This window comes from Durio zibethinus, chromosome 7 (genome assembly GCF_047325235.1).
Source record: "Durio zibethinus cultivar Kanyao isolate XHJ-2024 chromosome 7, ASM4732523v1, whole genome shotgun sequence".
Classification (NCBI taxonomy): Eukaryota; Viridiplantae; Streptophyta; class Magnoliopsida; order Malvales; family Malvaceae; genus Durio; species Durio zibethinus.
In genome coordinates this window covers 24874154-24897718 of record NC_143168.1, presented here as the reverse complement: position 1 = coordinate 24897718, position 23565 = coordinate 24874154, and the positions used below count along the sequence as shown (strand labels likewise).

The 23565-nt window shown below is 30.4% G+C and overlaps 1 protein-coding gene and 2 long non-coding RNA genes across 4 annotated transcripts; 1 reads left to right on the top strand and 2 right to left on the bottom strand.

Moving 5' to 3' along the window:
• The first annotated feature begins 2800 nt into the window (after positions 1-2800).
• Positions 2801-3887, top strand: LOC149518231 (putative protease Do-like 14). Its single transcript, XM_089763445.1, has 2 exons — positions 2801-2882; positions 3400-3887. The coding sequence occupies exons 1-2, from the start codon at positions 2801-2803 to the stop codon at positions 3885-3887; spliced, it is 570 nt and encodes a 189-aa protein (XP_089619571.1).
• Positions 3888-4215: 328 nt separating this feature from the next.
• Positions 4216-8560, bottom strand: LOC149518230 (uncharacterized). Its single transcript, XR_016343689.1, has 2 exons — positions 5968-8560; positions 4216-5564 (listed from the first exon to the last, which is right to left on the bottom strand). It is a non-coding gene; the product is annotated as an uncharacterized LOC149518230 (long non-coding RNA).
• An 8542-nt stretch (positions 8561-17102) lies between these two features.
• LOC111277547 (uncharacterized) lies at positions 17103-22873 on the bottom strand. Of its 2 annotated transcripts, XR_016343688.1 has the most exons (4): positions 22347-22873; positions 20964-21403; positions 19309-19402; positions 17103-19232 (listed from the first exon to the last, which is right to left on the bottom strand). It is a non-coding gene; the product is annotated as an uncharacterized LOC111277547 (long non-coding RNA). The 2 variants fall into 2 exon arrangements; XR_016343687.1 differs by having other exon boundaries at positions 17103-19402; positions 22347-22872.
• Between the last annotated feature and the right edge of the window lie 692 nt (positions 22874-23565).

The window sequence follows — 23565 nt, the reverse complement described above, 5'->3', positions numbered from 1 at the left end:
ACCAACTTTGACAAAAGACAACAAAAGCGCTTTCTCTAACATCTAGCCTCAATTTCTTCTTTAATAATTTCCTGATATTTTCTTAACAATTGTATGAGCAAATGTGAATTTGGATTTGCTTTTGTGGGTTGCAGCATGCTGATTCGCTTTTACTCTGTTAAAGTTGGATCATTGAATTACTAGACAATTCCAATGGTTGAGCAAGTCGTTTGGAGTCTACCACTTAATTTCTTGAAACTAAAAAATCAAGGTTCAAATTTGGATTTGGATGATTTGAATTTGAGATATTGATTTACAAATCAACATATATGGTTTAATTAAACCAAGGTCTGGTCCGTCCATTTGAATCCAATTAAGCTTGTTTAATATTTAAAATATATTCTAAAATTAAATTTAAATAAACATTTTTATAATTGCTAAAATAATAATTTGAGTCAGGTCCAAGACTAAAAATCTCTATCAACGCTCTGCCTACAAATTTTATGAGTAATTCAATTCATGGGTAGGTCTAGTATTTTCTCAAGAAAAAAATTAATGAAATCACATTGTTAAATTTGGTAGCTGATTTAAAATGCTAAGAAAAATGAGATTGTTGCATTTTGAATTTACTCATATAATACTGATTAGAAACCTGGGAACAAATTATGTATTCCATTCTTATTGTTTGTCTTAATTAGTTATAAATCACTACTATATGCCTTCCCTAACAGCATGATCAATCTGCTTTCTTCTCTTGACAATTTTATGAGTAATGAGCAAATTGTCTACGTACAACCACACCGTGTTAATCTTTACAGTAAGCGATTAAATTTTGATTTTGGTCATTGATTTTGTAAGTCAAGCCGAAATGGTTGATAATTTGGGTTGGGTCACTATTTTCTTACATTTATTTAAAGTTGCTTAGATTTAGGTCAGAGTCTACTTCTTTGACTTTGTCAAAGATAACAACAAATGGTAAAGTTTGGGTCATTATTTTACAAATTAAATTCATTTCGAGTTGGTGGTTGGTCATCTTTGTCTTAGCTCTAGTGGAAACCCCTATACCATAACTTAAATAATGTTATAGAAGGATAAAATTGTACATATTCTAATCCAATAAGATAAATTACATTCGACACCAAAAATCAATAAATAAAAAATATTATAACAGTTAATTGTAACAGTCACTGTAACAGATAAATAAAACATCACTGTAACAGTTAGTAAAAAAAAATATAAATTTATTATAAAAAATACTGTAATAAGTCACTATAACGATATTATAAGTAAAAATTTGACTGTACATTATAACGATAATTGTACAAAATTACTATTTATAAGTTAAATTTTTTTTTATTTAAAGCCTCAGTGTATCTAAATTCGAGAAGGCCAATTCTTTTCTTTTTCCCTTTCCTTTCTCACTTCATCTCTTTAACTTCCTCTCTCTCTTGTTTACCGTCTAGTCAATAGATTAGTGACAAGCATATCAGCAACTGGATTGGCATCAAGTATGAATAAAAGAAATACATTTTATTCTAGATTTCATATTTTCAACTTGACTGAATACGAGCTTCATTCGCCAAAGTATAACATTCATATGAAGTTACAACGAAAGTTCTTAATTTCTCTCTTGTGCATTGAAGAACCGCTTCAAAGTTATGAACTCAAAATAAAAGGGTATAACATGACCCTCTAGTCAAGAAAATAAACATGTTCTTTACTAAATTATCAGGAAGGAAGGGAATACTTGGCACAATTGGTAAGATTGTTGCCATGTAACCTGCTGATTATGGGTTTGAGTTGTAGAAACAACCTCTTACAAGAATGCTGAGAAAGACTGCGTACAACAGAACTTTTCTCAAACCCCAGACTTAGCGAAAGCGTTTTACACACCGGGCTGCCCTTTATTAAATTATCGGGAACAAATAGAAGGTAACATAACCTAAGTTGACATTGGTGCTCGTGAAAATGATGATGGTGATCGTGGAGGATGAGGAGGCGAAGAACGGTCGTTTTTCTTGTGTACAGAAGGGGAATTGGTCTGAGTTGAGTGTGGTGGGTTAATATTTTTCCGTTTGGACACAACCTTGAATTTGAATGGAACATCGTGTGAAGAAATTGTGTCAGAGGATGAACCAGGAACAGCTTTATTAAGGGCCCCGAGTATGCGAATATTAAGTGAAAGTCGGAGCCCTGCGTTCAATAAGATTAGCAACCGAGAGTTGGCTTCCATTTTCTATTAATGGCAGGATAATCACTCAAAATAAGGAATTGGAAAACTACAAAACTTTGAAATTTTATTCTATATGTAAACCGATCATCATATAGAACAACCGAGAGCCGTTTGCTGCCAACAGAGTCAATCGGATTTACATGCATTAGTCTCGCGAAAGAAGTTTCTAACCACATTCCAAAACAGAATTATGCGAAAAAAGTATAGTTGTTGCCATTTTTCCTTGATGATTCACACAAAAAAAATGTATTCCATTCTTATTAATCTTAAATATCAACAAATTAAAGCACATATATACCTTGATTAACAGCACTAATTTGTGTCATTCTTGACAATATTTCAGTCATGAGCAGAAGGTGAACTTAAATTTGGAGATCGTGTTCGTGTTAGAGTCTGTGCTACTTCAAATTTGGCGAAGAAAAATAACAACCCAACTTCAATTTAAATTCGGATCATTTCGATTTAGATCGTTGATTTAAATGGTTGAGCAAGTCATTTCCGGTTGAATTGTCTTTTCTCTCCCTACTAGTAAGTCCAATCGAAATAAGATTCAAGTGAAGACTTCGAATTCTTAGACCAGTTAAGGGGATGAGGCAGGTTGGGACAAAATCTACTAGAAGGATTCCATCATCAACTGTACAGGGGAACCATATTGGCATTCATTCATCAGGTTTATAAGGTTTACTAAGATTAACCTTACAAAATAATTAAATTACAATATATTGAAAAGCAATGCTTTACTTCCATAATTTTCTGTTCATCTTACCAACATGTAATTTGTCATACAACAATGCAAAGTGAAATTTTCATTTTTTTTCATAAACCATTATAAAAAAGCTCAAATTTTCAAAGAAAAAAAACCTAAAATACTAAAAATAGGTTAAACATCATTTACTAAATTTTTGAATTTTTTTCAAAAAAAAAAAAGAGAGAATAAAAAAATGGGTATTCCGTATTGGTCATAAATGTGAAATTAAAAAATAGGTTAAATATCATTTGTTCAACCTCAAAGCTGATTTTTCCCAACTTGAATGATACATGGAACATAGTGAGAAAAATATTGAAAAAAAAAATTATTAGGATAATTGATAGGATTTTGCCTTATAATTACATTGTTATTTGTTTTTTTTCGAGGAATAATTGCATTGTTATTTTTGGTACATTACAGTTAAATTGTTTTATTTTAGGTAAATTTAGTATGGAAAAGTGTGTTGAATCTGATTGCCAGGTACTTCGCAAGGCAGATTGCGGGATGGGTAGTGAGGGGTACATTGGTGGACCTATCATCAATTGTCAAGGAGAAATCATTGGGATCAACTTCTATCATTGGAACTACACTTCTTTTCTTCCTATGAACATAGCTTTTAGATGCTTGGAGTGCTTAAAGAAACAAAACAAAGTCCATCATCTATGTCTTGGGATGAAATTTACTGATCTTCATTCAGTGGAATTGGATACTTTGGAAATTATAATTCATCAGTACTTCCCTCACATTTCCCATGCTGTTATGATTGAACAGATTGCAGCAGAGTCCCCGGCTGCTCATGCCGGAATAGTCCCCAATGATGTTCTTGTTGAACTTGGAAGTAACATTGTTAGGTCTAGCATGGAGTTTTTCGGAATGATTTCGGACAGGACTGGTGAATCTGTGGAGATTGTTATGACGAGGGCATGACTTGGTGTATGTTTGAAGCTAATTTTAGATATCCACGAGACTGGGACAGGTAACCATAATAAGTGGCCAATTCTGAGGGAAGAGTAGACGAGGGTATGCAGTGCAGAATAGAAGTCGGTGTTTCTTGTGCTAATGAATACGTTTTAGGCTATGCTTAATCACAAGTTGCCATATATTCAAATATATTGCTCAAACCACTATAATGAAGGTACCTTTCAGTTTCTATAGGTTGTATTTCTTAGCTCTGAATAAAAAAATTATTGTTGATTAAAAATATTGAAATCAGGGGGCACTTGAAGAACAAGCATTATTGGACATATCAAATCCATAACCAACAGCAATCACAATGCTGAAAAATTTTTATATCCAAGTCCAAATAACAGATGTTCTGAGGAAAAGATGAAGATAACAGATTTAACAATTACACAAAATTATTCATCAGGTGGAGGAAATAATAAAAAGGGAATTCATGGAAGTTATGGACTACAAGGTGGTGGCGGTGGTGGAAGTGATGGTGCTCTTAGAGGCGTTTCTGGAGGTTCAGACTAATGTTTGAGCAAAGGGTTTGGATGACTCAGCTTCGACTGTATCCCTATCATGAATATCCAGAGCTTTAGCCATTATGGCAAGCTTTCCACTAGGATGAGAAGTTTGGAACTCCAAGCCATGGATAAGAATGAGTAGCAGCAAGCAAGAAGGAGAAATATCCATGAAAAAACCGAAGTTAATTACTTCTTCAGAACTCCTTTGCTGTAAAGTAAACTTATAAGCTAACATTTTCTTATAAAAGCTGAAGTTTTTGTTGGCTTGCTGTTGTCAAACTGATCATATCTCGGTTGAAGAGTTTGCTACCGTATGCGTAAATTGTTGAAACCCGAGGCTGGAAGACTGAGCTGTATGCCATAAAGGCCGAGGAAAATGGAAATTATGTAGGCACAATTATATATAGATTGGATTTTTATAATCACCACTCTTTGAGTGCTAGAAAACAGGGCATTTGCACATGTCTGTTTTGGAAAAATAAGGCGGTTCATTTCAACTACAACCAAGCAACCGTGGATGTGAAAATTAGTTCTCATACATGACCATGGTAAGTCATATTACAAGACATGTGCAAGGCTAGACAATTTTGAACATGTTTTCCTCAGTAATTTGAGTCGACTAATCGTCTCTACTGTTTGAAACTTGACATTTCTATGTGGTAGGCCTAATTATCTCCATTGTTTTCCTAGATTATATTGTTTGAAACCATCTTTACGCTTTCTGAGACTAAAGTGGTTTTCTGAGGTCTACAAGAACATTTGCATTTGTAGATTAATTATTAAGATGATAACATCCATCTCCTTCTGGTTCTCAAACTCAAGGAAAGATGATATGATTTTCTCTGTGACATCTCCGAGCAAGAGGGTAGACTTTTTTCATCCCAATAATTCATTTGTACAACTTTTTCTCCTCTCAATAATTCATCTTTGTTTGTATTGCGATTATCAACGACATAAATTGACAGCATTTAAATCCAAGGAAACAGACAGCTTTGGATACAACGATCCTGTAGTTCCTTAGGGGGTAGAAATCCTGTGTCCCGTCTCCTGAGAAATTCACAGCCAAGCCCTGGCGGCCTGAACCCCCCCCCCCCCTGCGCTGCTCTTCTCTAAAAGGGTTAAGCCCCAAATGAACCTGCCAAAAGTTTGGTCCAAAAATCAGAAAATTAGGATTGGTATTGCTATTTAAACAGCAGTTTCTGTGGTTCCACAATGAAAAAATGCTATAATCACTTATGTTTCAAGAACATCATAATATCACACACAGATAAGGACAGTTTAGTCATACTCAACTTTCAATAGATTTTGTGATGTTGGGGGCTTAAGTGGGAATCAAAATCCAATTATTTGACTTGTTATAATGGCTTAAAATTCAAAGAAATACCCAACCCCAATTTTCCCATGTGCTAAAACAAGTGTCCTGTTCTATCCGCACAAGAGAATAAATGGTTCTTATAAATCATGCCATCTAAATTTTTAGGCCGGTACAGATCAATGTAATTAAGCATATATCTAGGCCACGCCTCATTAATCTTTACCTTCAACAGGGATGATTTCTTGAAAAGTCTCCTTAGGAAAAACTTAATCATTCACTTTTTTTTTTGTTAAAATTTTATTTTATTAAAAATATATCTAATTCTTTCGTCATTTGAATCAACGGTCTGATTTCACACAGCCTAAAAGTCAGTCATGACTAGTCCTCGCTGCCTTTGCCGCCGTGTTTGACGCCGACAGGCCCGTGCAATTCCCTTTTCGGTTTCCTCGTCGTCCCCCTTTTTGGTGTTTATCCCCTTCTTTCAAATCTCCAACCCACCGTAAGACCTCAAGAGTCAAGATTTGGAAATCGAGCAACCGCCACTGCTGCCGCTAATGCAGAACACGGACTTTCACCGCTGAATTGACCGCCGCCACCGTTCTTCACCTGTCTAAGTTGTTTCCGTCGTCGTGGGTCCCCAACGATCGTCGGAAACGAGCAGCACCAGCTCCTACTGCTGTTCACTTTACCGGAACACCCGCTGTAAATTGCTCCTCACCGCTTGCGACTTCTTTCCTCCCACTGTTGCAAACCTCATACAAAACCTCAGAGAACCCTTAAAGCCCGAGACCGAGTCCTAATGCCAGAGTTTTTGATCTTTTTTGGGCATTGCTTACTGTTTGTATTCTCTGTTATGGTGATTGAATGTGGAATTAGTTGGATTGAATATGGAATTGGTTGTGATACTTTTCTGGGTTTGTGGACTTGGTTACTGTTAATTGTTGGTTGCTAGGGATTTTGGCAGTTTTGTTAAGTTGCTATTGGGTTTGGTGGCCTCAGCCTGGGATTGTATTGTGGTGTGCTTTTTGCAGAGGGAACTGGGGCTGAATGGAGTTGACGAGGATGGCTTTCAATGGGTAGCTTGCAAGAACCCCTTCCTTTTTTGTGGAATCTATCACGATGGTTTATGATGGTTAAAAGGTTTAAGCAAAAGAGGTTGTGGGTAATCTTGATTGTAGAGGAAAATGGTAATTTAAGAGTGGTGGTGTTTAAGCCTTTCTTCTCTGTTTTTTCTTTGTAATTATTCTTGCTCAATTGTGGCTGGTAATGGGTTTTATGGGAATTGAGCTAGAAATTGGAGTGTATTGCTTTTGTCAATTATCATATTTTGCAGGGAATTAGGCTCGGCTATGGAAGATGGTGGCAGAATTGGCTTGATGGAAATTGGTGGTGGTGCTGATGGTTGCAATTGATTACTTCCTGCAATCATTTTTTCTCCTCCGTTTTCCCTATGATTTTCCCTCTAATTCCCTCTCAAATCTCCTAAAAACAACTTTCACAAACACTCTTGCAATCCGTAATATATTTTTGCTTCCTAAATTTCGCGACTCCCTCCCTTTTTGGCTAATCACATGTCCATTTATAGCACAAATCAGAAGAATCTCAACTCCATTAGGATTAGAAATCCTTAAAAAAAAAATTTATCACCCAATTTAATCTTAATCCAAAGTCTACCCTGACAAGAATTACCACTTTCAATATCTTTCGGTCTATTATTATTATTATTATTATTATTATTATTATTATTATTATTTTTGTAAAAGGATCAGATAGTTTAAAAAAGATGAGATAAGATAAAAAGAAATTGAATAAATAAAGATAAACCACAAGAATAAGAGAATAAAATAGGAACAAAATAAATAAATAAAACAAGGTAAATAAAATAAGATAAGAAAACTTAAAAATACAGTAAAACGGAATAAAGTGTCTATAATAAATATAAGCAATTATTGGAATTGTTTTAATAATAATAATAATAATAATAATAATAATAATAATAATAATAATAATAATTTCCACAGAAGAAGGGGAATTGCCTCAAGATCTTCACAAACTTACTGACTCCAGCTGTTAAAGCTTTATCAACTGTAACCTTGGTGCCAAGTATCTGATAAAAAAGTCTTGTTATAGAAGGTAGCAAGCTAAAATCATATAGGTGGTTGGCACGGCGATGAAGGTGGTGGTGGTGCTCGTGCTCGTGCTCGTGCTCGTGGTGGGGATGGTGTTGGAGGACGACGATATGGAGGTTTATAGTGAACAGGAGCATTAATCACAGGTGATGGTGGAGGTGATGCCCGAATCCTCTTGGACACAACTTTCAACTTATTCCAAACATCACGTGGAGGAATTGTATCCAAGGGTGAGCCAGAAATAGATTCCGCAGCCTGGACTGTGAGATTACATTGTGAAAATAGAAGGACATTTAACAGAAATAAGGCAAGCAGGCAAGAACTGAAATCCATTTCTGATGCCCTAGTTTTAGCAGGGCCTCTTCTTTTATATAGTCCAGCTATAGCATGAAGCTTCGAGGATTGACAGAGACTAGTTGAAGTTGAGACTTGAGAACGAGTTTAGAACAACTTGTGAGCCAGCTGGTGCTAGTTGTCTTAATCAATGGATGGAAACTTCAGAGAAAAAAAAAAAAGCAACTTCACTTTTCCTACCTAAACTATGTGCTCCAACTCTTTATATCAATTGAGTACAACTACTATCCTTTATCATCCATAATATTAAAATTGTAGAGAATGAAGTGCATTAGAGATGTCTAGTGGCACCTTTTTTTTTTTACGTTTTAAAAAAATATAATAATTGATGAAATTTAAAAATATATTTATGATATTTAAAAATATATTTATGATATTTAAAAATATAATCTTTGTTAACAAAAAGAATATTTATTGATTTAAAAATGTGATTAATAATTTATTAAAAATTATATTTTTAATTTTAAAATATGATTGATAATAAATAAAAAAATTAAATTTAAAAATTATTTAGATTATATTTTTTATGTCAGAGCTTTTTACCACAAAAACTATGTTTTTTTGCGTAAGAAACATAACAATAAATGTGATAGAAGAAGAGAAACAACTATTTTTATTTAATATTAAATGTAATGGAAAAGAAATGAATGTGATGGATGGAACAGTAACAATAAATGTGATGTGATGAAGGAATAAAAATTTTTAAAATTTTGGTAGAGAAATAAATATTTTTATTTAGTATTAAATGTGATGCAAAAGAAATAAATGTGATTGGATGAAGGTAGAATAACAAATGTGATGTGATACACTTTGTGAAAAGAAATAAATACGATGAATGAGTAGTGATCGATAAAAACTGTACTTTGACTTTTTTTTTTGGTTATCGTGTGTCTAAGAAAGAAGGATGGAGAGAGCAAAGAAAGAGAGAAGAGGAAAAATCTTTATCTCTCTACTCTATCCTAAGGATCTATTTATAACAATCGATGAACCTTGGTTACGTTACATAGTAAATAGATCCGGTTTGAGTTACAAATATGAGAGGAATCTTAAATGTCAGCCATTACTTTTGATGATGTGACGTGACATGAGTGATCTTTTTGACCATGTCCTGCTGCATATGCTATATGTCTACTGGTCCACTGGTCGGTTATTTTTCTTGAACGTTGTTCCAATTGACTAATTTTTTATCATTTAGATAAAATGACTAGGAAAAGTTCTCGTTTTATTTCATAAATTTCATCTTTATTGATATTGAAACAATAAATATTATGAATTATCAAAATCTTTCATATTAGATAATTTACTCAATAATTTCAATGCTGCTGGGTCTATTAGAGGTAGATTATTTTTAGTATATAATCTTTAGATAAAAATTTGTCGTTTATTCGTTTTAGTCGAAATTTTAAGATATAGAGATTTTAAGATTTTAAAGTGTAAAATTTTTACATGATCCATCATTATTATTCTAGCTTAAAATTGGTATTGATTCGAGGAAGAAAATTTTTTAAAGCTTGATTTAGCTTGTCTAAATCTTCATTAGGATTTTCAAGTTGAAATCCACCTATTAATTTTTAAAATTTTCATAGTTGACAAGGTTAAATAAATTTTTTTCTTTAAAAGATTCATAACAAACTAATAATTTTTAAATGTATATAGAAAAAGCATTGATCAATTTTTACATAATCAATAAATTTAGGTTTTATAAAAGCAGAAAAGTGTTTTAGTTGTAAGAAAGAAAAATTTTTTACAATTATTAGTCCAACTATATCGATTTTGATATTTGTTATATCGAAAAATTTATGATCAAATTTAAATTTAATTTTTAAAAATAATTCTCTAATTTCATAATTTATTAAATACAAGGAAAAATAATAATCAAAAATCTTTTTTGTAATAGTGTCTCCATTGCAAGAAGAATAACAAGATTTATTCCTTGATAAATCTCTTTGGATAAGAAAATTACAACTTTTTCAAACATTAAAATATTTTTCAATTTTAATATTTTAGAAGAAAATTGTTTTTGTTCAAAAATTTACAAATCTTGAGGAAATTATTTATCTCATCAAGAGTGTATTGATTTTCATTTATAGTCGCATCTTGCTCTTGTAGCAAGTTACTTGCATATATACTATTATATATAAATGCTTAAAAATAAGCTTAATCATTAACTTGTTTAGTTAAAGTCTCTACTAATTTTGTCATATTTTTACGAAAATTAGCTTTACTTTCAAATATATGGGATTTTTATATGTTGTTGAGAAGATTATATAATTTAAAAAGGATTCTTGGATTATAAAAATCTTTTTTTCTAATAGAAAGGGCCTTGGTTTAAATAAGTCCTCTGTCTGTTTGAGAATTTGAGAGTATGATATAAGAGTCTATTGATTTAGATCATGAGAAAATTAGGATATATTTGGGAATTGGGTAGGCTTCATTACTAATTTTAATGAAGGTTGAAAAATGAAAAAGTATGGTTGAGGTTGATAAAATATCCTTGACAATATGGAATTGGTTGAAATCTTAGGTTAAGATTTTGAAAAAAAGTAATCTTGGGTTTAGATTGCTTCTTACGGAGGGTAGTCCATTCACTTTGCTGTTCGAGAGGTTTTTTGCCTCTATCTATCAAGCTTGCTCAAAAAATTAACAAGAATATTATTAATTTCTTTAATATATTCAATAATAAAATTGCACTGACATTAAAAATTATACCACCAAATACTTATAGGATTATTATCTAATTTTTTATTTTTTAAGAAATCTTGTACTGCTTAATTATCAATTCTAATAATAAAAAGGGTTCAGGTGCTAAATAAATATGGAACCTAGTTACTGTATTTTTTTATGGCAAGTAAACTATTTTCAAAATATAATATATTTGATTTCATTTGGTTTGAATTTACCCGAATTGTATCAACAAATTAATTATTCTTTTTGGACTTTTACCTTGAAAATACATCCCAGTGTTCATCTCAAGAATCTATTTCTAAAATTAGTAACTCTCCTGGTTAAGGGAGATAAACTTTTGGAATATAAATAAGATTTGATTTTATTTGTTTAATAATATCAGCATTTTGTTTTTTCCAATGAAAAGGAATATTTTTTTTCAATTTTTATTGTAAAACTTTTTCTTTTTTTAGAAGGATTTTTCATAAATTTTTGCCATAGTTTAAAAAAACCAAAAAATTTTTGTAAATACTTTTTATCTTCCAGTTGTTCTGGAAAATCCTTAATTTTTACAATAATATGATCTTATATAGTAAGACCATCAACATATAAATTTAATCCTAAAAATTCTATTTCTTGTTTCTTCAAGCTCTATCTTTTTAGGACTTAAAATAATTCTGTGTTTAATAAATTCTTGAGCAATTAAATTTAGATGTTTCCTATGTTGTTCTAAATTTGAAGAAAAGATAAGAATATCATCAATATACACACAACAAAAATCTTTATATTTTTCAAAAATAAAATTTCTTTTTCTTTGAAAAATTTGAAGAGTATTATAGAATCCAAAAGGAATTACTTTCCATTGATAGTGTCCTTTTGGAGCACTAAATGTAGTTGATAATTTTGACTATTCAGTTAGCATAATTTGTTAAAAACTTGATTTACAGTCAAATTTATTAAAATATTTAGCATTTTTAGCTAAATTAATCAAAACATCTTTTCGAGGAATAAAATATCCATCAAAAACTAAATTTTGATTTAGCCATTTATAGTTGATTACCATTCTGGATTTGCCTCATTTTTATTCAGCATGATTTCTTACCAAAAAGGTTGGACTTGAATGTAGACTATTAGTTGGTTATATTAGTCTTTTTTGTAAAAGTTCAAAATTTTGAATGTCAAATTCATCTATATCTTATTTAGTATAGATCATGGGTTTGACTCTAATAATTTTATTAGAATTAATCATTTGTAAACTATAATGTCTAGGACTTCAAGACCATAATTTTAGTGGTTCTTTACTAAAATTTTTTTGTAAAATTTTAAATAACTAATGTTTTTCACTGATTGCTTTAATTTCAACTTTATTAGCTTCAAGCTAAAAATTTAAATCACAAATATGCATATGATTTTTTACTATAGGAATTTCTATAGATTCTTTATCTATAATTAAAGTAATATATGAGGAGGTCAAACTATAAGGTAAATAATTGAGTAAAAAAATTATTTCTTAATAACATATATTCATGCATAAAAAAAAAACATAAAATTTTTAAAATTATGAACTTTTTGTTCATAAGATATATAGAAATATTTTTAGTTTTAAATACTATTACGGTTTTTTTACCATCTATACCTATTACTGCTAAAGGATGTTTCACGGGTTCCCATTTACTTAATAGTAATGCATTACTCCAACAACTAGTTATAATAGTTTCGGTATCAAGTTAAATGTGTAATGAGTATGGTTTATACTTCTTAAATCGAAATTTTGCATTAATATAATTATAATGCCTTTTTGACTGATTATCAGAAAAAGTAATAACTTTATCATTTCTAATTTTATATTGAGTGATGACAACTAGGCTTCTAATATCTTTTCTTCTAGTGCTTCTAGAAGAAACTGAATTTAAAACTTAGTTTACTGAATTGTAAACAGAGTTTTCTTGATTAAATCTATTATTATCACTTGAAAATATAGGAATATTGACATTTTTTGTTCCAATAGTCCCTGATGATGATTTAAAAAAATTGAAAGATTGTTCACTAGCAATACTTTCAACATCATCTTCTCTGTTAGAGTATGATGGTATTGACGAAGATAAGGGCAGTACTAAGTTATTACTAGAACTACTAGCTTCTAGATTTTTGAAATATAAGTTATTTTCGGATACAAAAAATTATAAAGAGTTGAATCTACTGTTTGTACGTCTTTCTTTAGTAACATATTCTAATAACCAATCTATAGAACAGATAAGTCTTATAAATTCATTAATCTTGGTTTGATTTCTAAACCATAAGATCTTGGCTAAAAAATTTCTATAATTTTTAATCTATTTCTTTAATAGTAGTAGTAGCATGATTAATTAATTCATAAATTGCTATCTAATTTATGGAAAGATCATATGCTACTTCTCTAATTTTAGAATTTTTTGTTTTTATATGTAATCTAAGACAATCTTCTATTAAAGGATCGTTAATAAAAAAAAAAAATATTTGGTTTGTCTTTAAACCAATGACTTCTGATACTAAATTTGATTGTATACCCCCTATTATGGATTTATCAAGATTGGTAAATATTTTATCTAACAACATATCTAAAATTGGTATATCTTTACTTGTAATAAAATGAGATTTTATAGTAATCATAATGATACCAATATGTATATATCTAACTTCAAGACATTTTTGTTTAAATTTTTTGATTTTTTTTTTGTGAATAGGGGAATATCAACATATCCTTGTTTAAAATCATTTGCAATTGTATCACCACTAACTTTTTCAATGTGTCGTTGCACTTAAGGTTGAAATTTTTTGAAAAAAGAAGTTTTATAAATTTCATCTTTTTTTATGATTTGCATTTGAGAAATCTCATCTTCTATTAAAGTATGAGTTTTTCCTAATACATCTCGAAAGGAAATCATCTGTTGGGTTTCAACAGAAGAAATTTCAATATTCATTTTTTCAATAGGATTTGTGGAAAATTTTAACATAAAAATATATTCTATTTCAGTACCAAAATTGAATTATGTTTCAAAAATTAACTCATAAATAATTTCATCATCAGATAATTCATCACCAAAACAAATTGCTAATTCTCATTCTTCGAGTGTTTTAATAGCTTTTTTAGCATTTTTACCTTTGTTAGAACATTGTGGTGCTATATGACTTTCTTCTTCACAAATAAAACATTTACATTTTGATTTTGATTTTTTGTTCGAAGTTTTTCTTCTAATAACAAAATTTTTACCTTTCATAGCCCTATTTTTAGGTTTCCATTTAAGCATTTTATATCGTTTTTGTTTTCTATGTTTTTTTTAAATAGTTGTTAGTTTTTTTGTTACAGCCAAATTCAAATTCATGTTCTAAAATCCTAGTGCATTGTTTATCACTAAGTTTACTTTTTACTTGTTTAATATCTTTTTGTTTAAAGCAATACTCAACAACTTGTTTTTTAGCAAAATAAACTCTATTACCTAATATATCAAAATAAAGTAAATTACTACTGGATGGCTTATGTAATTTTAAATAAGTAGGATAATTTTTTAAACATAATTCATTTCATGGTGAGAGAAGTTTATGAAAATATTGTTTTTTCCAAAATGCTGAATGTGAGTCATCCAGTTTTTTATATTCACTAATATAGTTTTTCAAATATTCTTCCAAATTTCTAATATTACACAATTTCATTTTTGACAGGATAAATTGAGCTTCCCTGTTTAAATCAACTTCATCCATCCTACCAAAAAACTCATTTTTGAGTATTTATGTTAATTTTTTTACAAGATCAAGAATAGTTATCTGGTTAAAAAGAGTCCCTTTTGGGGTTTTCTCTTATTCAAAATTTTCTTATTTTCATAAAAATTGTAAAACATCTTGCCATGTACCACAAAAATAATTCAAAAATTTTTCTTTTGTCCATGTATCTTTATAACCAATGACAACTATGGACATAGATTGTGCCTAATCTTCTATGGCTTTTTCATATTTAGAAATAGGTACTTCAGATAAATCTAAATATGTGCCACCAGATGCAACGTTTCTTTTGTTAGAGATTTAATAGTCAATGAATTTTAAGAACTTTTGCCTACTTGTTTTGTATTAGTTTGTTTTATTTCATCCCTACTTGTTTGTTGTTCAAACATTCTTGATTACTCATATGTGAAAATCTAATATGATCATCAGTTTCTAGGTTAAAAACTTCACCAACTTTTCATTTTCTATGATCAACTTTTGGTTGATCTGTTTCCTTAAATATAGGGTTTTTTGTTTCTTCAGAGGAAGAAGAAACAAGAAATAGAATTTTTAGGATTAAATTTATCTGTCAATGGTCTTACTTTGCAATATCATATTATTGTAAAAACTAAGGATTTCCTATAACAACTGGATGATAAAAAGCATTTACAAAAATTCATTGGTCTTTTAAACTATGGTAAAGAATTTATCAAAAATGTTTTTAAAAAAAGAAAAAATTTTACAAGAAAAATTGAAAAAAGATATTTCTTTTCATTGGACAAAACAAGATGCCGATAATATTAAACAAAAAAATCATATCTTATTTATACTCCCAAAATTTATCTCCCTAAACCAGGAGAGTTACTTATTTTAGAAACAAATGCTTCAAATGAATATTTTAGATGAACATTTTTTGAAAGGTCTTTTTGTTATTGATTTGATCAAAATTTAGGAAATTGTTGGCAATTTGCATGGCATCAAATGAAAGAGGATCATGTCATCAATGACAAGTTTAATATCTTATTAGATCCTTTACAAGGTATGAGTATCTTGGATTTATATAAACATATATTTGTTAAAGTGTACATGCAAAATTACATTTATTGAATTATAAATCTTTCTTCAATATGAAAGTAAAATATGTGTTTTAAGTTAGGGAAAAAAATATTTCTTAAAATTTTTTATTCTTTGAAAATATTATTTGTTTTTTTTTTTCTCAATGCTCATTTTGCTTTTAATTTTAAAAGAAAAAAAAAAGTCAAGTAACCAAAGTAATTACCAAATATCTTCAAAGAAAATAAAATTTTTGATGAAATTGTTAAAATTTTTATGTTTCTAAAGCTAAAAATTGCTTGGTTTTATGATTTATATGTTTGCATAATTATAATATATTAATTAATACCAAATTTTAAAAAATATGCTTTCATCATATAGTTGATACTAACGTAAAAGCATTCTCTTAATTATATGTAAATTTTAACCGTACCTAATAAACAAAATCACATATTAAATTTTAATCATTAAAATTAAAAATCTATCATACTATCAATATAACAACATACCACACTATTGTTAATGATTTTTTCTTTCAAGTTCATATATTTTGATGATTGCATACCTTATTTCATATTTTAATGATTGCATACACGTAAGCCTTATTTTCTACACGCAAAAAGTAGACGGGACGAAGGCTATGTATCTTGATCATGTTGATGGGGGCGTTGTTGGTGGGGAAATCAAAAAAAGCTGACCGACACCATTGATGGTAAGGGAAGGTGGCGGTTCCAAGTCCAAACAGTTCAAACTTCAAAGGCCCAGGAACAGCTTCAATGACTTCCACATGAAACCAGCAACCTGATAGTAACAGGTCGTGGATTAGAAAGATTGAAGTAGTATAAAATGAGTGGCATTGTTAATGCTTCTTGTAGCATCGACCCGAAGATAAAAGCTCTTTATATGCTTACGAGGTTTATTAGACCTTACCAATAAAAGATTACAATAATAACTTGCTATTATGGTTTTGCAGTTCACATTATCGATGGGAGAAAGTTGTTAGGTTAAAAAGCTCCAATCCAATTACATCAATGAAAATAAAATCAAATAATCAATCTATCACACAAAAAATAATAATTTAATGTAATTTGATCCAACCGACCTACATTCATAGATGAAAAATAAGATCCATTAGTTGTAGAAAATTACAAATATATATCAAATCAATCTCACTCAAGAATCAATATCCATAGACCTTTTCAGTCTTCTCTAGTATTATTGAGTATTCTCAATCCAAATAAACACATACTCATGTGCCTTTCAACACAACCAAACACATACCCATATGCACTCATATATCATACCTATGTGGACCCTTTCAATCTCTTTAGTCTATTCCCATGCACCATACAAACAGATACACTCATAAGACATAAATTTTCAGTAGTTTTATAAGGTGTCTATCCCATAAAACATTATAACTCTTATATTTTTTTCTCATCTCTAACCCTGTAGAGACTTCACATATTTATAACCATACAAACTTACCTATTATGAATCTTTTTTCTTTTAAAATTTTTTTCTACAAGTCAAACTTGCCTATTAAGAATCTATTTCTTTTTAAAAAAATTTTTCTGTAAGTCTTTTTATCCATCAAGTAATATCTAACAAATCCTAAACAAATCTCGTATTAAATTTGAATCATTATTCCTAACAATCTTCACATTTACTCAAATTTCATCAATCATCTATCTTCATTCTAAATATGCTTACTTCACCTGCAATGAAAGTCTCACAATCATATTTTCTTGTGTGTCTTTACGCTTCATGCAAATCGATCTTCAAAATGTGAACTTGAACTTCTACCTTGAATCGAGCTCCTCTAAGCTTACCTCTTCCTATGTCTCAAACTATATTTTGATATCACTTGTTAGGCAAAAAGTCTCAATTTAATTCACGTCAGTAGAAGCATAATCAAATATTAATTAAACACACAAGAGATAATAATTTAACATGATTCGATCCAATTGACCTACATTTCGGATGAGAAACAAGATCCACTAGTTATAAAAACTTACAAACATACATAAAAATGTATTAACCACTCAACAATCAATACCCATAGATCATCTCAATCTCTTCTAGTCTTATGGATTATTCTCAATCTAAATAAATACATACCCATGTGCACCCTTTAGACATAACTAAACATATACTCATATGCACCTATACATCATACCTATGTGGATCATCTCAATCTCCTATAGTCCACTCACAAATAAACATACATACCTATGAGACGTAAATTTTCAATAGTCTTATAAGATGTCTACCTATAAAATCCTATAACTCTCTTACATCTTTTTCTCATAATTAACTTTGTAAATATTTTACTATTTATAACCATACAAACTTGCCTATTAAAAATTTTTTTCTCTTAAAAATTTTTTTTGTAAGTCAAACTTGCCTATTAAGAATCTATTTTTCTTAGAATTTTTTTTTTTTTTGCAAGTGTTCTGTCCATCAAGCAATATCTAATAAATCTCAAATAAATTTTTTACGAGATTTGATCATTATTCCTAACAATCTTAATCTTGACTCAAATTTCATCAATTACCTATCTTTATGCTAGTCATACTTGGCTCCACCTGCAATAAAAGTCTCTCAATTATCTTTTTTTGCATGTCTTTACGCTTCACGTAAATCGATCTTCAATCTTCAAAACTTAAACTCGAACTTTTTTCTTAAATGGAGCTCTTTTAGGCTTGTCTTTTCTCATAGCTCAAACCTTTAACTTTTTTCACATATTGAACCTTTAGCCTGATACCACTTGTTAAAGATTACCACAGCTCTGATACCACTTTAGGAATCACTACAGCTTTGATATCACTTGTTAGGCTAAAAAGCTCTAATCCAATTACACCAACAAAAGTGAAATCAAATAATTAATTTATCACATAAGAGATAACAATTTAACGTGGTTCAATCCAATTTACATCCACGAATGAAAAACAAGATCTACTAGTTGTAAAGAATTACAAACATATATTAAATCAATCTCATTTAATAATTAAAACTCATAGACCCTCTCAGTGTCCTTTAGTCCTATGGAGTATTCTCCATCCAAACAAACATATACCTATATGCTTTTCAACACAACCAAACATATACCCATATGTGTCCATACATCATACCTATGTGAACCATTTCAGTCTCCTCTAGTCTACTCCCATACACCATACAAACATACACCCCCATAAGACGTAAATCTTCAATAGCCTTATGAGATGTTTATCCCATAAAATCTTACAACTCTTTTACATCTTTTTCTAATATCTAACCCTGTAAAGGCTTTACCTATTTTTAACCATACAAACTTATCTATTAAGAATCTTTTTCCTTTTATAATTTTTCTTCTGCAAGTCAAACTTGCATATTAAAAATCTTTTTCCTTTTAGAATTCTTTTTCTATAAATCTTCTTGTCCATCAAATAATATCTAACAAATCTTAAATAAATCTCTTATGGGATTTAAGTTATTATTCTTAACAATCTCCACATTGACTCTAATTTCACCAATCATTTGTCTTCATGCTAGATATGTTTGGCTTTACCTGCAATAGAAGTCTCACAATCATCTTCTCTTGTGTACCTTTACACTTCATACAAACTGATATTCAAAACACTAACTCAAATTTTTTTCTTGAATTGAGCTCCTCTAAAGTTGATTTTCCTATGTTTCGAACCATGCTTCGATACCATTTGTTGAGTAAACAGCTCCAATCTAATTCACATCAGCGAAAGCATAATTAAATAATCAATTAAAAACGTAAAAGATAACAATTTCATGTGATTCGATCCAACTAACTTATGTCCACGGATGAGAAACAAGATTAATTAATTATATAGAATTACAGACATACATCAAAACGTATCAACCACTCAAACAATCAATACCTATAGACCCTCTTAATCTCCTCTAGTCTTATGGATTATTCTCAATCCAAACAAACACACCTATGTACACCCTTTTAACACAACCAAACATATACTCATATGCACCCATACATCATACCTACGTGAATTTTCTCAGTCTTCTCTAGTCCACTTACAAACAAACATATACACCTATAACACATAAATCTTCAATAGTCTTGTGAGATGTCTACCCATAAAACCCTACAACTCTCTTACATATTTTTCTCAAATCTAAACATGTAGAAACTTCACCTATTTGTAACCATATAAACTTGTCTATTAAGAATCTTTTTCCTCTTAAAATTTTTCTTTTGCAAGTTAAACTTGTCTATTAAGAATCTCTTTTTTCTTAGAATTCTTCTTTTGCAAGTCTTCTTATCCATCAAGTAATATCTAATAAATCCCAGACAAATCTCTTATAAGATTTAACTCATTATTCCTAACAAAGGCATTAAAAATACTTTAACATGGTCTTGGATGGCCATCTCCACTTTTAATTATTAAATGGCTACGTAATCACCACTATACTTTGACATACTATAAATTATTTGAATTTTTATATCGTATAAAATATTAAAATTTATATAATCATGTTATATTTTACATGAAAATTATATATTATAATTTATATAAAAATATAAAATATTTTTTAAAATTTATTAAATTATTATTAAAATTTTAAATCATGATACTTTCATATTTTTTAATTGTATTGTGTCATATTATTTTGTTGTATTTAAATTGTCAGGTTTATTGTTTTTGCACCTTATTAGAGTTCTATAAACTACAACAATCCATGAAAATTCAGCGAATATTATTATAGTACAACAATGACAACTATCAAGCCCTAAGAACCAGACATCCAGAGAGAATTGAATTATGCATACAAATGGAAAAGAATAATGAGAGAAAAACACTTCCGATATGCCTGTTTGAAGAGCTATACTTAGATTTCAGCATAGAAAACCTTATGCCACACGCGTCTAGTTAAATATACAAGCTCCTTGTCCTAAGAATTAGTTAAATATTCATGATGGCTTCAGCCCCCTCATTGCCACAGCAAAAATCTAAATATGCAAAGATGGAGCAAACAGACAAGGACACTGGGGGAAAAAACTAAAACAGTCTGGAAATTAGATAGTGCAATCTGAAGTTAAAATTGTTCCATTTGTTTGAATACAGGGGTTAATAAGAAAATGACATGATATTAAGAATGGCAATTATCATTCTATATGTCCTCCCCCTCATCCCCATTCAATGTTCAATCATCTAGTTGATATGTGGGATGGAACAGCCATATCATGGACTTTATTCATGCAATGAAATAGCAGGCCGGAAACTTATATCAAAGTAAAATAACTGCTTACCTTAGAAGAGGCACCAGGATGCTGTTTTGGATGTGCAGGAGGTCGACTGTGACTACTGCTTCCCTCTTCCTCAAAATAGTTGCTTTGCTCTAAGGCTGAATTTGCCTCTATAGATCCTTCCTTTAAATTACTATCAGTTATTCTATTGTCTTTGATAATATCGTCTGCATTTTACTTAATGTTGAATCAGGTTTACTATTCTGGATGGTATTTGTAGGAAAATCTTGGTCCTTTGAGAACTGTGTAGCTGCTGCTCTTGTATCAGCTATTGCTGCAATGAGACTAGATGATTTCTCAATAGCAGATGCTTCGGACTCCAGAATGGATGCAGAAATGGATCCTGGCTTCAAGGAGAAAGGATCTTTCGGATTTGGTAATGGAAATTTTACTGGCGCTGGACAATCAACTGGGACAAGACCTCTAATAGCTGCCTCATATATCTGTAACAGATATTTCAATCAATATCAATTCAAAGCAAATTGAGCAAGAATAACATAACTTCTTGCACAAAGTTTCCTTCTTTTCCAAATTATAAACGCGTTGGTAGCCTCGCATCTTTTCCCATGTGCTAAAACAAATTTCCTGTTTCTATCTGCACAAGAGTATTTGGTTCTTATAAATCATGCCATCTAAATTTTCAGGCCAGTACAGATCAATGTAATTGAGCATATATCTAGGCCAAGCCTCCTTAAACTTTACCTTCTAGAGGGATGATTTGGCATTACGGTATCAAATTCTCATATCTGATAGGGTTGGTAAAATCTTTCTCTTTGAAAGGTATCCAAAAAACTATATATAGTAAAATGAACGTAGAAAAAATGTTTTGACCATTTTATACATTCAATGAAGTGATGCTTTATAAAAGCGGGAAAATCTTTTAATGATAGATTATGTGAAACAATCTGGAGGTCAGGTGTAAATGCATGGAGATTCATTTATAATTAGTTCTCTTCATTTAAAATTTGTAACTATCATGCAATTCGTCAGGATTGCTATTCGCTATAGGCTACAGTTCTGTTAATCGATCTCTTTGTAGTAATTGGAATCTTGAAGAGTTGATGTTTAATTGTCTTGTCTCATCTTCCCTGATTTTTAAAAGTTATGCATGTATAAACTAAATTCTTTGTATTGGTTTTTGGATGAATAAAAGCACATTCATTTATCCAAAAAAATTGAAGGCACATACAGTCCCAGATTTGTAGCTTTGCTAGGAGCAGGATCTTGGTTGTTGCAAGAGCAATGTTCTAGCTTTGTAGATATAGCTTCTTGTGAGATTGGAGGAAAAGGAATTGGAGAGCAACTATCAAAGTTAAAAAATAAATATAACCAATTATTGGAACAATGTTCTAATAATAATAATTCTTACAGAAGAAGGGGAATTGCCTTAAGATCTTCACGAACTTGCTGACTTTAAAGTTAAAATAGAAGCTTCAGATGTTAAAGCTTTATCGACTGTAACCTTAGGGCCAAGTATCCGATAAAATATTCTTGATATAGAAGGTAGCACGCTAAAATCATATGGGTGGTTGGCACGGGGATGAAGGCGGTGGTGGTGCTCGTGGTGGTGCTCTTGGTGGGGATGGTGGTGGAGGACGTCGAGGAGATGGAGGAGGACTCTTTAAGTGATAAGGAGCATTAATCCTAGGTGATGGTGGAGATGATGCCTGAATCCTCTTGGACACAACTTTCAACTTATTCCAAACATCACGTGGAGGAATTGTATCCGAGGGTGAGCCAGAAATAGATTCCCCAGCCTGGACTGTGAGATTACATTGTGAAAATAGAAGGACATTTAACAGAAGTAAAGCAAGCAGGCAAGAATTGAAATGCATTTCTGATGCCCCTAGTTTTAGCAGGGCCTCTTCTTTTATATAGTCTAGCTATAGGATGAAGCTTCGAGGATGGACAGAGACTAGTTGAAGTTAACGAGTTTATAACAACTTGTGAGCCAGCTGGTGCTAGTTGTCTTATTAATCAATGGATGGAAACTTCAGAGAAAAAGACCGAGGGTTTCTCGTATATATCTGATTTTATCTAATTTTTTCTTCCCTCATTAATGTTTTCTTTGTCAGAATCTTAAAATGTTAATGCAACTAAGACATCCAAATTAAGAGATCTGTAGGTTCAAAATATATAATTTTGTAAAGGATAACAAATTGACATTTTCATGGTATGAACTGAAGCAAATATGACAATTACATGAGTAACAGATTGCATTCTAATTGTGCTTCAAATTCAAAATACCCGTACTGATTATATGTAAATTTTTATTCTGACACCCTTCTAAGTGGCAAAGTTATTTTTATTTATCAATTTATAAGATAAATTTTACAAATATACTGAGCATAAGACTCTTCATTAGAAGTGTCACGTGACTGTTTGATGATTCATTTTTTTTTGTTTCAAAAAATATATGAGAAAAAAAAAAGAAATAGCTGTTCTTTGATATAAACAAAGAGAGAATAAAAGACCGGTAGGTAAAAAGTTTATGAGATAAACTACTAACAAAGTTTCTTTGATTTACTATGTTTTTTTGTTAACTTTTCAATTACATTTTTTTATGGCAAATCATAATCTTTATATTTATGAGATAAACATAGTA